Source organism: Polistes fuscatus, unplaced genomic scaffold (genome assembly GCF_010416935.1).
Source record: "Polistes fuscatus isolate 324 unplaced genomic scaffold, CU_Pfus_HIC Scaffold17, whole genome shotgun sequence".
Taxonomy (NCBI): Eukaryota; Metazoa; Arthropoda; class Insecta; order Hymenoptera; family Vespidae; genus Polistes; species Polistes fuscatus.
Window position 1 is genome coordinate 1,846,322 of NW_025113075.1, and position 15,096 is coordinate 1,861,417.

The following is a 15,096-nucleotide window of genomic DNA, read 5'->3' on the forward strand; positions in this document are numbered from 1 at the left end:
TTGTGTATTTTCTAAGATTTAATTTTGTTATTATCGACTTAAGAAAAATCGATACAGAAGTTCGAGTAATATCAAAAATGACAACAATCGATTATGTCTACACTTTCGATTATCGTACTGTTCCACTCACTTCAGTTCGTTCCGTCTTTGGGTTATGTCGTATTCTGTTTTGAAAAATCATTTTATAAAGGTTATGTTTGCAATCGGCGCGCTTGGAACCGCATGTTATAACCTCTTTATTAATTGTGTTTAATTAATAGTGAATAAATTAAATTATAAGAAAAAAATAAAATTGTGCTAGAAGAAAAATTAAAATTTAATTTATTTGTTATTTAGTTAGAAATATTTTTCAATCCTCAAAATGGGTAAAAAAGGGAAAATTGGAAAGCAGAGGAAGGATAAATATTATCAACTAGCCAAAGAAACAGGTATATAAATTTTTAAATATTATTATGTACTATTTTTATATACTTAAAAAATTACAAAATTAATCTCTTCTTTTTTCTTTGCATTAATTTTTAGGTTACAGATCACGTGCCGCTTTCAAGTTAATTCAACTTAATCGTAAATTCGAGTTTCTCCAAAAATCTCGAGTATGCATAGATTTGTGTGCAGCCCCTGGTGGGTGGATGCAAGTGGCACGACAAAATATGCCAATGTCATCTGTAGTAATAGGCGTAGACTTGTTTCCCATCAAACCGATACCCGGTTGTATTAGTTTAGTCGAAGATATTACAACGGACAAATGTAGAGTTGCAATAACACGTGAATTAAAAACTTGGAAAGCAGATATCGTTCTAAATGATGGAGCACCCAATGTTGGTAAAAATTGGTTACACGATGCGTATCAACAAGCAGTTTTAACTTTACACGCTGTTAAAGTAGCCACACAATTTTTGAGACCTGGCGGATGGTTTATTACTAAAGTATTCAGATCGAAAGATTATAATCCATTGATCTGGGTATTTAAACAATTGTTCAAGAAGGTAAATAGCTGTTAAAATAAATAAGTAATAATTGTTAAATAATTGGTATGCGTTAACATTTTATATATATATTATAAATAAATTAATTGATTAATTATTTTTCTTTTGCAGGTACACGCAACAAAACCTCAAGCTTCTCGTAGTGAATCAGCTGAAATTTTTGTAGTCTGTCAACATTATATTGCACCTGACAAGATAGATCCCAAATTTTTAGATCCAAAATATGTATTCTCAGAATTACAATTAGAACCTTCGAACAAGTTGGATGTCTTTCATCCAGAAAAACAGAAGAAAGCGAAGGCCGAAGGATATCCAGAAAATGATTACACATTGTATCATCCAATTTCTGTAAAAGATTTTCTCAATTATGAAAGTGCGGTAGAAGCATTACAAAAAACATCTGCAATAATATTAAACGACGATGAAATAGAAAATCACGAAAAAACAACGAAGGAAATAAAAGAATGTTGTAAAGATATCAAAGTACTTGGTCGTAAAGAATTACGATTGTTAATTAATTGGTGGAAAGCTATGAGAAAAATATTTGTCGAATCCAAATTGGAATCAAAAGACGTAGAAGAAGAAAAGACGGAAGAACCAACCATGCCTTTAACTGTTGACGAACTAGAAGATTTGGAAGATAAAAAAATTATGAATGAAATAGAAAAGGTTCGTGCCGAAGAACAGAAAGAATTGAAACGGAAGAAAAAAAAAGTGGCCAAGGAAAGACAAAAGTTGAACGAACGTTTGAATCTTAAAATGATTCACAAAGGAGATGAAGGACCCAAATTGGAAGGAGATGATATGTTCAGCTTAACCCAAATCAAAACCCATGAAGCATTGACAACCGTTACGGATCAAAGTCCTGATTTTGTAGCGGAAAGTGATCATGATTCTGATGAAGATAAAAGGAAACCAAAAAAGATAGCATACGAAAAGGATAAAGGACATTTGGATAGTTCTGGGTTGTTTTACAAATCAGATGATAGCGAGTCTGAAAAATCTGATGATGAAAATACAGACAGCGACAAATCTGGATTAGGTATTAATATATACATATAATAATTACTTTCATAGATAATATATACAACTAATTAATCAATTTGATTTATTATTCACGTTTATGTTTTAGGTTTCAGTTCGTCAGAAGATGAAGAAGATAAGAATGACAAGAAAAAACGTAAAAAAAAGGCAACAGAGATTGAAGACGACGAAGAAACCAATCCATTGTTAACTGATCTCGATCATAGAGATAAAAAAACTAAAAGAATTCACAGAGCCCAGTTATGGTTCGAGAAAGATGTGTTTAAAAATTTGGAGGACGAGAAGGATGAAGATTTTGAATTAGACAAAATGATTGAAACTTATAAGAAAAAGGGTGGCAAAATTGTGGGAGAAGAAAGCAAAGAAATGGAACAAGAGGATGGTGACGATGATGGCACCAATGTGGACCCAAACGTTGAGAGCGACGATACGGATTCTAACTACGACGTGGAAGAAATGATGGCGCCAAATGAACAAGATAAGAAGATAGGAGGAAAGGACGGTTTCGAAATAGTGTCGAAAGAATATACTAGTAAGTCAAATAAATAAATCTATTTATAAATTAATATATGATACTTATCTTCATAGTTATTTTTTTCATATATATATATAATTTTTTATTATTCTCTCTCTCTCTCTCTCAGCTGAAAAAGTGAAGAAAAGAAAATTATCGGTGCAAGATCTGGCGTTGGGTTCTCTTATGGTTCAATCAAAGAAAGCTCGACGAGATTTAATCGACGGTGCTTGGAACAGATATGCCTTTAATGATACTAATTTACCAGATTGGTTTATACAAGACGAAGAGATGCACATGAAGAAAGATGCACCTGTACCGAAGGAACTCGTAAAAGAATATCAAAAGAAAGTCGAAGATCTCAATGTTAGGCCGATCAGAAAGGTTTTGGAGGCTAAGGCGAGGAAGAAGAAACGTGCGATGCGTAAATTTGAAAAAGCTAAGAAGAAGGTGGAAAATTTAATGGAGAATACTGAATTAAGTGAAGGAGAGAAAGCACGACAAGTCAGATCGTAAGTCTGCATAAAAAATTACATTAATTGGCATGTTTTATTTCATATTAATTTATATATATATTAACCCCACAATTTAATATACATTTTTATTTAAAAATATTTAAATATATTCGATTGAATTTTGTAGATGCAATAATTGTAGATATTTATTAATGAATTTTTGTTTGTTATAAATAGCATATATAAGAAAGCTCATCAAGAACCAAAGAAGGAAGTGACGTACGTAGTCGCGAAAAAGCACTCCACACAAAAGAGAGCAGTAAGGCCATCAGGAGTAAAGGGCAGATACAAAATGGTTGATCCTAGAATGAAGAAAGATTTGAGAGCAGCTAAAAGTAAAGAAAAAACGAAAGGACGAGGTAAAACAAAGGGTCACGGTGGTAAAGCACCTAGGGGAAAATCTAGAGTGGGAAAGGGAAAGAAATTTAAATAATTGTATATACAATTGTTTTTCTTTTTTTGTATCTCCAATGATACATTACAAATGAAATTTTTAATGAAATTATTCATTTGTAATATATATAGTTGTTTTTACAAGATCTTAAAATACGCTTGGAAAGTAAAGCGTAATTTCATTTATACAAAGACACATTTCTTGTATATACATGCAATATTTAAGTATAAAACGAACGAGTGGTGTCAACAAGCCATTACAGATACTCGACCTTGACCTTAACTGCATGCACTTTTTCTTTGGCTTGACACGAAATTTCAATCAGACCAAATTTCGCAAGCCATGCGTTATCGTTTAATAAATATGATTTATAAATAATTTTATCTTTTTTCTTTTTTTTTTTTAATTACATTAGATAACAATTATCTGGTCGCATTAATTCAACCGTTTATTAATAATTAAAATGAGATTATAGCGTGGAGGGCCGATACTCTTCTCGGCATTCGGTCAAATACGACCTTGATTTATTTTAGGATACTTTCGTCGTACGTGTCTCTATGTATATGACTATTCTAGAAGTAGAAGTATAGAATGAACACATATGTATTATATATATATATATATGTGTTTGTAGAATATGTCACGTAGCGCCGTCCTATTTTTTTTCCTTGCTTTTTTTTCTTTTCTTTTTTTTTTCAATTAAAGAAAGAATATCTTTATACAATTTTTCTTTTTTATCATTTTTTTAGGATCTATTAGAAATTTAATTTAATTAGTTAATTAGTCTGCGAATGATTATTATAATTTCCCATAAATATAATATTTTATTTTATTTGTATTTAACCCTTTCGTTACTAGCGACCCATATAAGTGTCGCATCAATTTGACGATACTTATGTATTATAAATATCTATAAAATTTATACTCGTTTCATCGAAGCATGCTATAAAGAAAGGGTTAAATAAACACGATTGTGTTCATTTATGCTAATAATCATGACAGTAAACTAATTTTTATAATTATCTAACTTACAATTCAACTGTCATAATTATCAGAACATTTAAATTAATTAATCAAAAAGCAAAAAAAAAAGAAAAAAAAACAATGTCGACCAATCCCGATCGCCTATCAATCCAACTCCCATTCTCATATGCGTAGATAAAATCAAATTGCAATTAAAAATAATCAGATAGCGAAGTATTACGCTAAGTTGCGTACGTGGTGTGCAACAAAGTTATACGATAGAAGAGAATCGCATCATCGGCATCGTTTGAAACGACGTAGGAAGAAAGGAAGGAAGGAAGGAAAGAAGAAAAGAAGAAAGGAAGGAAGGAAGGAAGGAGAAGCACAACACGAGGATAATATTAAGACGTATTTACTATCGTAACTACCCACCTGTCTACCCTATTTCACTCTCCCCCTTCCCTTTACCCTAATACCCTAATCTCATCCCCCCCCCACACACAGAACATTTTTAAAGCCACCCTGTTCTTACCCTCGATCTTTCCTTTCCCACCACCACCACCACCTTTTATCAATCCTCTTGAACACTCTTCACCTCCCCTAATAGTCACCCATTCTACTTCCTTTCACACAGAAACCCATTCTACTTTCCTCTGTTTTTTTTCTGTTCACCCTAGATATTTTCTATTCCACCACCTTCAACCAATCCTTACGAACATTCTTAATATCATTTTCCCCTTCCCAATAGTCACCCATTTTTCTTCTTCTTTTCTTCTTCTTCTTCTTCTTCCTTCCTTGCTCCTCAACCCTCTCCAACACAGTAATTCTACCCCCTTCTTCTTGTTCTTCGTTTTATTCCTACTCTCCTCGGTTTTCTGTTCCTCTTCTACCTTCCTCCTACTCTCTCTCTCTCTCTCTCTTCTTCTTCTTCTTCCTACTCTTTCTACTTTTCCTCCTACTCTTTCAACAACAACAACCACCACCACCACCACCACCACCACCCTTCTCCTCCTTCTACTCTGATAGTTGCATCGAACATTCTGATGCAACTGTGGCCTGCGTAGCGTCGGGACGCAGCGGTCGATGTCAAGGACAAGGCCGATAGGTGCTATAACGTTTTATACATCTATAGGTGTGTGTGTTGCACGTGTATGTGTGTGTGTGTATGTGTGTGTATTTGAGAAAGTGCCGTAGAAATTTTGCCGGGCCTTCGGCCAACTCGACTTTTTTTTTTTCTTTCCATCTCTTTCTTTCTTTCTTTCTTTCTTTCTTGAGATTGATCTTGAGCTTGTAAGTTGTGTCTTTCTTTCCTTTTTCTTTCTTTTTTTTATTTTTATTTTTATTAAGGAAAAGAAGGGGAGCGAAAGAAGAAGAGTAGTCCTCGACATTTTTTTGGGTGCGGGGGGGGGTTGAATATTTTCGTGCATTTTTCTTTTCTTCTTTTTTTTTTTTTTTTTTTTTTTTCTCGTAAGAAAAATTCGTAGAACGTTTGCAAATCATCGAGGATAGTATTATTTTCATCTCTTTCTACTACTTTTAAGTGTCTCGGGAAACGATAAAATAAATGGCTGAACTCGAGCACTGATGCAATCTGCGTTGCGTCTCGACGCTGCAACGGGCAATGTCAAGGACGCGGCTGACGGCATATACCGAAAGAGTGAGAGAGAGAGAGAGAGAGAGAGATAGAGCGAGCGAGTGAATTTGCAAAATTTATTTTTATGGTGTAGGGGAACAAAATAATGTACAGGTAAAGAAAATAGAAGATGTGGAAGAATTTAAGCGTCGACGAATATATGGTTAATGAATGAATAAATAAATAAATAAATTAATTAATTAATTAATTAATTATTTAATTTAATTTACAGTGTGTTATGAAAAAAGTTTACAGGTAAAGGGAACGAACGAAGGCAACAAAAGGGATAGAAACGATCGATAAATTAATTCGTTAATTACTTTTCTTTTTGTCGTCGAATAATAATTTAATATATTTATTCATAATTTTTAACTTATAACCGGAGAGAGTGTTTTTTTTCTAAAGTTCAATCTAACAAAAGGATAATAATTTATTCTCAACCGCACCTTTTTTCCCGTCCACCAATGCAAATATTTTTTATTATTTTATTCTTTTCCCTTTTCTTTCTTTTTTTTCTTTTTTTTTTTTTTTTCTTTTTATATATCACGATAAAAGCATTCTCCAATCAGAAGAAATTGTGAAGTAACTTATTAAGAAAAAACAAAAAAAAAAAAACAATGTTCCAATTCTAACGTAGCCACGTAGAACATAGAAATGAAATTTAGAAATGCGTAGAATTTCTAAATTCTTCGTCAAAAATACATCTATCGATCATCGAGTTATACAACGAGCTTTGATTTTCGGTAAAGAAATGATATTTTCGTACGACCAATGAAAATATCCTTCTATGGATTGCTATAAATCGTTGGGGTAGATTGGCGAATCGCAAAAATATTCATTGTTATTTTTATCGATAAGAAAAACGTTTATTTTCGATCTTGTATAATTGTTATCATCGTCGTATCCTTTGAAAATATTTTTTCTCATTCTCTTCATATACGGTTTTCTATTATCTGTATCTATTCTTGCACGTCGCGATCGATTTTCCTTCGATGAAACAACTCGAATGAAAGAAATAAATGGAAACTTTTCGAATAGGAAAAACGAAAAAAAGAAAAAAAAACAAACTTTACACAAATTTCTCGTATAAAACATTAACACACACACACACGCGTACACGTACACGCATACATAAACACATTATATACAAATATTATGTACGAGTGCGTGCATGCATACAAATTTACGTTCTTCTATGCGTAATATTAGAACATTCAAATGCAAATACATACAGAAACATACAAACATATAATAAATAAACGTAATATTTCTCACACAATATTAAATTATTTTATATATATATATTATTTTTTTTATATTTATTAATAGCCATTCTTATTTCAAAGTTTATTCTACTCCAATAATTTTTATATAACGTGGTCCTACAAAATTTGTACACTTCATTCGAGTTCTACCTTCCCTTTTTAATGGTAGGGGGAGAACACCCTTATATTATTTTATATATATAAACAAAATTATGTATACACATATTTTTTTAAACAAATAACTATAGATAACACACTTACGTAAATAAATTCATGCAAACATTTTTTTCATTTTTTTTTTGTTATGCATCTATGCACTCATACAAATAACACATATACATAGGTAACTATAAGTGCACGTACATATACATATATTTATACATATATTTATATACACATATACATATATATACATGCATAAATATACATACGTAAAAACGTGTTTTATTTATTTATAATATGCATAGATGCAAAAATACAAATAATGCATATATATATTTAAACGTACACACACACATATATATAAACAATTTGGTGCAAGGTTATGTAAAACTTGTTGGAATATTAAGCAATAAAGGAGACGATAAAGTTGTTTTTGATATCGTCACGCGCCTGAATAAGCTCATGCTACTAGCTAAAACGCATAGGTATATCAGAAAGTGTGTTGAGCTTACGCAAGAACAATAATATCCAGTGTAATAATCGAACCGCGCCTTTTAAAACGATACGCAAAAAGCTTACCCCGCCTTTCAATCGAAAGCTTGCTTCTCTCTCTCTCTCTCTCTCTCTCTCTCTTCAAGCTCTTCTAATTTCGAGTAAAACGATTTTAAAAAATAACCGCGTTCAGCCTTGAAACCTTCGCGAGAAACTCTAACTGTTTACTAACTGTTAAATTCGTATTAAATCTTTCACACACGCGATATAAATACATTTTACGAATTAACAATATTACGATTTATTTATCATATCATATTTTTTTCTTTTGCTTCTTCGCAACGCACCAGCAATTTATTTTATTTTATTAATTATTATTCGAAATAGAAAACACAAACAAAATAATTATTCGACAAGGGGTGTAATTATTAGATACACGCTTGTTTTTTTATGATAATTATTTAGTAAAACAAAGGTTGATTTGTTGTCGTTGAAAATCCGATATAAAAATTTGTTGACGGTTAGTTTACAATTAATATTCATCATATTTCTTAGTCACGAAAATAGAAAAAAAAGAGAGAGATGGAGAGGGTGACGGGGAGGGGAGGGCTGGGGGTATGTACGAGGTAAGAAATCAAACAACAAAGAACGTAATATCGATCGATAAACAAGAAGTCAAAGATAACGCGAGTAAGTATTGATACTATTTCTTTTTTTATTCTTTTTTCCTTTTGTCCTCCCTCCCCCCTGCCCGTCTCCCACCCTCTCGCCACTATTGCACTATTTATCGCTAAACGTTCGTCAATGGTCTACGCTCGTTTCGTGCAAACAAATGTTCTATTTTCAAATCCCGAAGGTTATACCGTAGTCGATTTTAAACTAACGCGTATTTCCGGGATTTCTCAGAGTGGCGGGGAGTGGACAGTTGGATTTATCGATCTATCGATCAATCGATAAATCCTGACGGATCGATGTAATGCTACTACGCGATTGGAAAATACGCGAATGTTCAAATGCAAGAATATTATGATTCATTTTATTCGACTAAATCTTCCGGTTCCTAAAAGATCTTATGTGAGAGGGTCACCTATACACACACATATATATATTTTAATAATACAAACATACGCGTACGTATACGTGAGAGATTGAACACTAGCGCATTCTCTCTTTCTCTCTCTCTCTTTCTTTCTCTCTCTCTAACACAAACAAACGCACGTGCACGTAGTGCCTAACGTATTAACGTAATCGTTCATGTGTATACGTATGTGTACGAATGTGTAAGTGTGTGTAATAATGTATCTACACGCGATTGGCGCTTACGTCAAGGGCGACCTCGACTTTCCACCGTCTCTAATCTACGCGAGAATCAGACGAGACAAGCTTTCACGTTGCTTGCTTGCTTGCTTGCTTGCTTGCTAGTTGGTAAATTCCAGATATAGTCTCGAACGATCTTTTGCCTTCGTTCGAAACACCACCACCACCACCTACTATTTAAGTTAAACGTTTCTCTTTTCTCGTTGGCGTACAAATCGTTCGATAAATTTCATCCCCCTCTGTTCTCCCCGAAACACGTGTTCTTCTTTCCCTTTAAACCGAGGCCAACGTACTGCATCAATTAAATCCTTTCATTTCAACCCCTTCTCCCTTCCCTCCCCCTCCCTCCTTTCTTAATTAATATTTTAATTCAATCTAAGAATTTTAACTTTGTTAAAGGATATTACTTATCACTGCGTTCAAACACTTCTTTTTTTTTTTCTTAAATAATTCAATCCTGTCATCGAGTCGGTACACACACACATATATACACACATGCATTTACAGATAAACCCTAGAACGTGCGAGTATTCTCTTATTCTTAATCTTCAAACACAAACAACTATATTATAATAATAATAATAATAATAATAATAATAATAAAACAAGAGAAGGAAGAAGAGGGAATGTATACAATAATTTGATGTCGGTGATAAATGAAAGGTTTACTTGGAAACTACGTAATAAGTGATACCGAGAGGGGTTGTTGGAAGTGTCTTTCTCTCTCTCTCTCTCTCTCTCTCTGTCCCTTTCTATCTCTTTTTTTTTATCCACCCTCTCCGAGGTTCCGTTCTCTTCCCGGGGCGGGCAAAGCAGGCGACCTTCAACCGTAGTCGACGAGTGGATGGACCTCGAGCTCTTTCTCTCTCTCTCTCTCTCTCTCTCACGTATACACACACATATACACACAATTTCCCATCTTTCCCTCTTCCCACATACACATATATAGATACGCATACACGCATACTTCATATATATTTAGTTCAGGAATACACATGGAAGTAAGGTGTAACGTAGAGCGCGTGCGGTACGCGTCTAAGGTCAAGGTTAAGGGCGCGTGCACGGGATGCCCGACCTCCGGGTGCATCGAGCGAGTTGCGCGCGCATTCTAAGCATGCGCATTCATTTACTACCCTTATTATAAACCCCCACCTCTCTCTCTCTTTCCTCCTATCTACTTTTATATTCTCTCTCTCTCTCTCTCTCTCTACTTGGTTGGTACTTTCCGTCTTCGTCGTTCGTACTACGTTGTCTCACTCACTCTCTATTTCCCTCTTTCCCTCTCTTTCCGTTTCTGTTTTAGTATGAACCTTCTCTTTCTCTCTCCCTCCTTCCCATCCCCCTATCCCGTGAACCTTCCTCTACGTCGCAGAGAACATAGTCGGGAGCAGCCATTGTCAAGGTCCTCTCTGGTCACGGGCAAAGACTGGTAAACTTGCTCTCCCTCTCTTTTCCTCTCTCTCTCTCTCTCTCCCCTCTCTCTCTCTCTCCCTCCCTCTCGTCGAGACACGCGCGATCGAGGTCGTTCGCGATCTCGTCCCAGGGTAAGCTCTTCCATTAACGCCACTTCACCTCCTCCCCATACACCTAACCCATACACCTTACCCCTCATCCTTCCCCTTTTACTTTACCTCTCTTCTTCTCGTCATCCTCATCCTTCTCTTTATCCTCCCACTCTTTCTCTATTCTCTATTCTCATCCTTCTCTTCCTCTCTCTTTTTCTCTCTCTCTCTTTCTCTCTCTCTCTTTCTCTTTCTCTTTCTCTAATATTCGTCCAACCTTTCGACCTTACCCGTCTCACTTATCCCAAGTCCTCCGAAGAGGAATTACGATCGACTTGTTATCGTCACCGATTCTGATCGTGTCAATGAGAAAACACTAAGAGAGAGAGAGAGAGAGAGAGAGAGAGGAAGGGAGAGAGAGAGAGAGAAGATCCAAAGGAACAATAATCTTTATTACCACCTTTTGTTTCATTTTTTTATTCCTTTTTTTTTTCTTTTTTAATATAATCTTCCATTGGCTTATTTTCTCACGAATACATAGAGCAATTTTAATCTAACGTATTAATTGGTTTTTTTCTATATTTTTTTCTTTTTTCCTTTCAGTAAGATTATCGACAGGGGACTTTTAGCACACACATCCCCCCCTCCTCTTCTTCCTCCCCCAATTTTGAAACGAATTATTCGTTTATATCGTTAGGAAATGTCGTTTGAAAGATTTGTTTTTTTTTGTTTTGTTTTTTTTTTTTACGTTTGAATTGATTATACAAATTCTCGATTGAATTACTTTTTCTTGTACAATGTTTATTATTCGTATTTTTTGTACGTTTCTTTAAAGTTCATTTTCTTAACTTTTTCCCCCAATGAGATCAGGTTCAAAGCGAGATTTTTGTTTTTTTTAATTATATTACATAAATTAATAGTTTCTATATATATAAATATATTATATTAATATAATATATATTATTTTTTTAACTTTAATTATAAATTTCTTCGATTAAATTTATTTCATTACATATTATTTCTCTGTTCGTCATTCTTTCTCTTATAAATTTTATGGAAAATACTTTATCATTTCCAACGAGATCGCACGGAAAATCATATTTATTTATATTACAACCAAAAAAAAAGAAAAGGAAAGAAGAATAGAAAAGAAAAGAGAATAATAATATATTTTAATTTAAATTTAAATTGAAAACATTTTCTATATAACAAATAAATCAAAAACAATATTTTTTTATCCAACCTCCCCCACTTCACCGAATAGTATTTATTATATAAAAAAAATAAGAGAGATTGGATTATTTAAATTTATTATTTTCAAACGATTTACATTTTTGTATATTATATACTTTGTATATATATATATATGTTTTTGTATATATATATATAATTATATATAAATATAATATATATATAATTTATATAATATTTATAAATAATACAAATATATATATATATATACTATATACTATACTATATACTATATATACACTATATATACTTATATTATATATATATTTTGTTGTTTTATTTTTTTTTGCAATAACTTTCGATATAGATGATAAGAATAAAAAATAATGCAGGGGTGTAAGAGAAAGATAAAGAAAGAATTAGAGAGAGAGAGAGAGAGAGAGAGGGTAGTTGTGCGCGCGCGCGCACGTATCAACCTACCCCTTGATGCCTGCGTCACGTTGCTTGGTGGTGTATCCATGGCCAAGACCTTCCCCGGTCACGGGCAACCCGTTCTACGTTGTCGAGAGAGAGAAAGATAGTAAAGAGGGGTGGGCGGGTTGGTTGGAAAGGGGTGACACTCCCTCGACGACGGCTATGTACACCCAAAGGTGATATTGTTATATACGCTTTTCCGCCCCCGTTGCAAGCTCATGGCCTCCCCCCTTTAGCCTCGAGAAAGGTCAATCTGTTTGAGGATTCTATCGCGTAATCATCGGAGTTATGAAAAGATATATATTAACGTTTGCTTATAGATAATTGTCAATATTTTTATTATATTTATTTAACATTTTCTTATATTTTACACATTTTCTTTTTATAATAATAATAATTATACTTTATTTTTCTTTATATTTTTTTTTGTATTATAGAATAACGTTTTTACGTTTAAACGAATTTTTCATTCGTGTAAAGTGCCGCTTTAAAAATTAAATTAATTAATCGTTTTAATCATTTTTATTATCTAATATATTCGAGCGAGATATTTTCTAATATATATATATTAATTTTTTATTCAAAATGAAATCTCGTTAATTCGTATTATTATTATTATTATTATTTATTATTCGAACGTTTTCAATCATAAGTCAAATGATATCTTACAATTAGTTAATTTTTTTTTTTTTTTTTTTTCTTTAAAGTTCGTCAAGTTTATCTCTTTCCGTTATATTTTTCTTTTCTCACTATTCATTTTATATATATATATATATAATTATATTTTATAATTCAATTTCATCGTATTATATTTTGTACGTGTTTTTTGATCAACAAGTTAGATATTGTTTTCAAATGTTAATTAGTTTTATCTTATCGTTTCTTTCAGACGACATTATTCCGTGTTACATCATTCCTTTTTTATGTCATTATCATGTTGCCTTTTTTTCTCTTTCTTTTCTCATTATTATTTCTTTTATTTATATCGTATTTCCTACTGGAAATAAAAATTCTTTATTTCCTCCGTTTCTCGTATACATTTATGAGTCTGCTCCTTCCGCATTTGCATTTTAAAAGATGAATTTCGCCTTGTGTTATTTCCCCCCCTTCTAAATAAATAAGCATGCTGTTATATACTTTTCCATGATAAAGGCTTCAAAATGTCATCTCGTATCTTTCGAGGAAGATACTTACTGTCAGTGGAAAAAGAGAGTAGCTTAAAATAAAATCTTTAACCGATTGCATTCTCCTACGCAATTCCCCATTGCAACCTTTAACGTTTTGCTATATTCGTTTACGTTGTTTTTCTCGTAAAACTTCGAGAAAAGTTCCCCCATTTTTTTTTCTTCTTCTTCTTATTCTTCTTCTTCTTCTTCTTCTCTTCAATTTTTACATGCACGATATTTCGTATTTTATTTTACCTAATAATATACGCGAAGCGTGGGTTTCAAAGTTTCCAGTTTAAATAACAATAATAATAATAATAACAACAATCAACAAAACTTTCATTATTATTAAAATTAAAAAAGTTCATTCGATAGAATACAAATTATTTCGAAACTTTTTTAAACCCTCCTATTACGTGCAGTCCAGAAAATGGATAACACGATAATACGAATCAAATTTTAATCGATAAAATAACATAAATCAAAAATTGAACATTGAATCTAACGTGTCTGAAAAGTTTTTAAACGATATTCAATTGGATATCATCGATTGAAATCACGAATTGATTAAATGTGATCGAGAAGGAACTTTTTTCGTTCGTAAGAGAAAACTCATATATAAAAAATAAAAAATAAAAAAAAAGAAAAGAAATAATTATATCCATAGTTGAACATTGAAGAGGAGTACTTTTCCCAAGGTTGGCCAACTCCGAGCAACGTCGTTATCTCCACTCGAAAATTGGCTTACCTTTTGTTACGTGTGGTGGAAGGTCCCTCTCTCCCCCGCTTCTCCCCCTCTTCCTCCTTCTTCCCCCAGTTACCAGATTTCATATTACTTTATTTTATTTCTTGATATATACATAAAAAAAAAGAATCAAGGAGTATTATATCTCTCCCAAAAATAAATATTCTTCTTTTATTACGTCCCTTTTTTTAGGGCTGACCTTCATTGAGTTTTACGTAGATACGATTTTACGCGAAATTACGAGCAGCACGAAGATACACTCACTCTCTCTCTCTCTCTCTCTTTCTTTCTTTCTTTCTTTCTTTCTACCTCAACAGGTGGCAGTTTATTATTCGCTCTATTGGACGTAGAAGAACTTTTAACTTTAACTGCATGCGTGTATGTGTGTGTGTGTGTGTGCGTTTCATTTTTTTCTTTTTTTTAATATTTCTATGAAAGGATTCATTTGATTCTCATTTAATTATTTTATCGAGTACATTAAAAAGTTACAATAAATATTAATAAATATAATAACGTCATCTAAAAACTTGATGAATTTAATTTCATTGAAATTCAAATAGAAACTTTTTACGAGAGCAATTAATTAATTGAAACAATTAAAAAAATGTATATAAAAAAATATTCGATGTTAATTGAGAATTGAATGTATAATTAATATTATTTTGATCTATTTCTAGTTTCTTTTATAATCCAGTTTGGTAATAGTTCGCAAGAAGAGGTCACGACCTAAAGA

The 15,096-nt window shown here is 32.6% G+C and overlaps 1 protein-coding gene across 1 annotated transcript; it reads left to right on the forward strand.

Annotated features, from left to right (window-relative positions):
• Window positions 1-361: 361 nt before the first annotated feature.
• On the forward strand, window positions 362-4,068 carry LOC122515386 (pre-rRNA 2'-O-ribose RNA methyltransferase FTSJ3). Its single transcript, XM_043632717.1, has 6 exons — window positions 362-428; window positions 523-986; window positions 1,098-2,028; window positions 2,119-2,562; window positions 2,675-3,056; window positions 3,237-4,068. The coding sequence occupies exons 1-6, from the start codon at window positions 362-364 to the stop codon at window positions 3,490-3,492; spliced, it is 2,544 nt and encodes an 847-aa protein (XP_043488652.1). The 3' UTR covers window positions 3,493-4,068.
• Window positions 4,069-15,096: the final 11,028 nt, after the last annotated feature.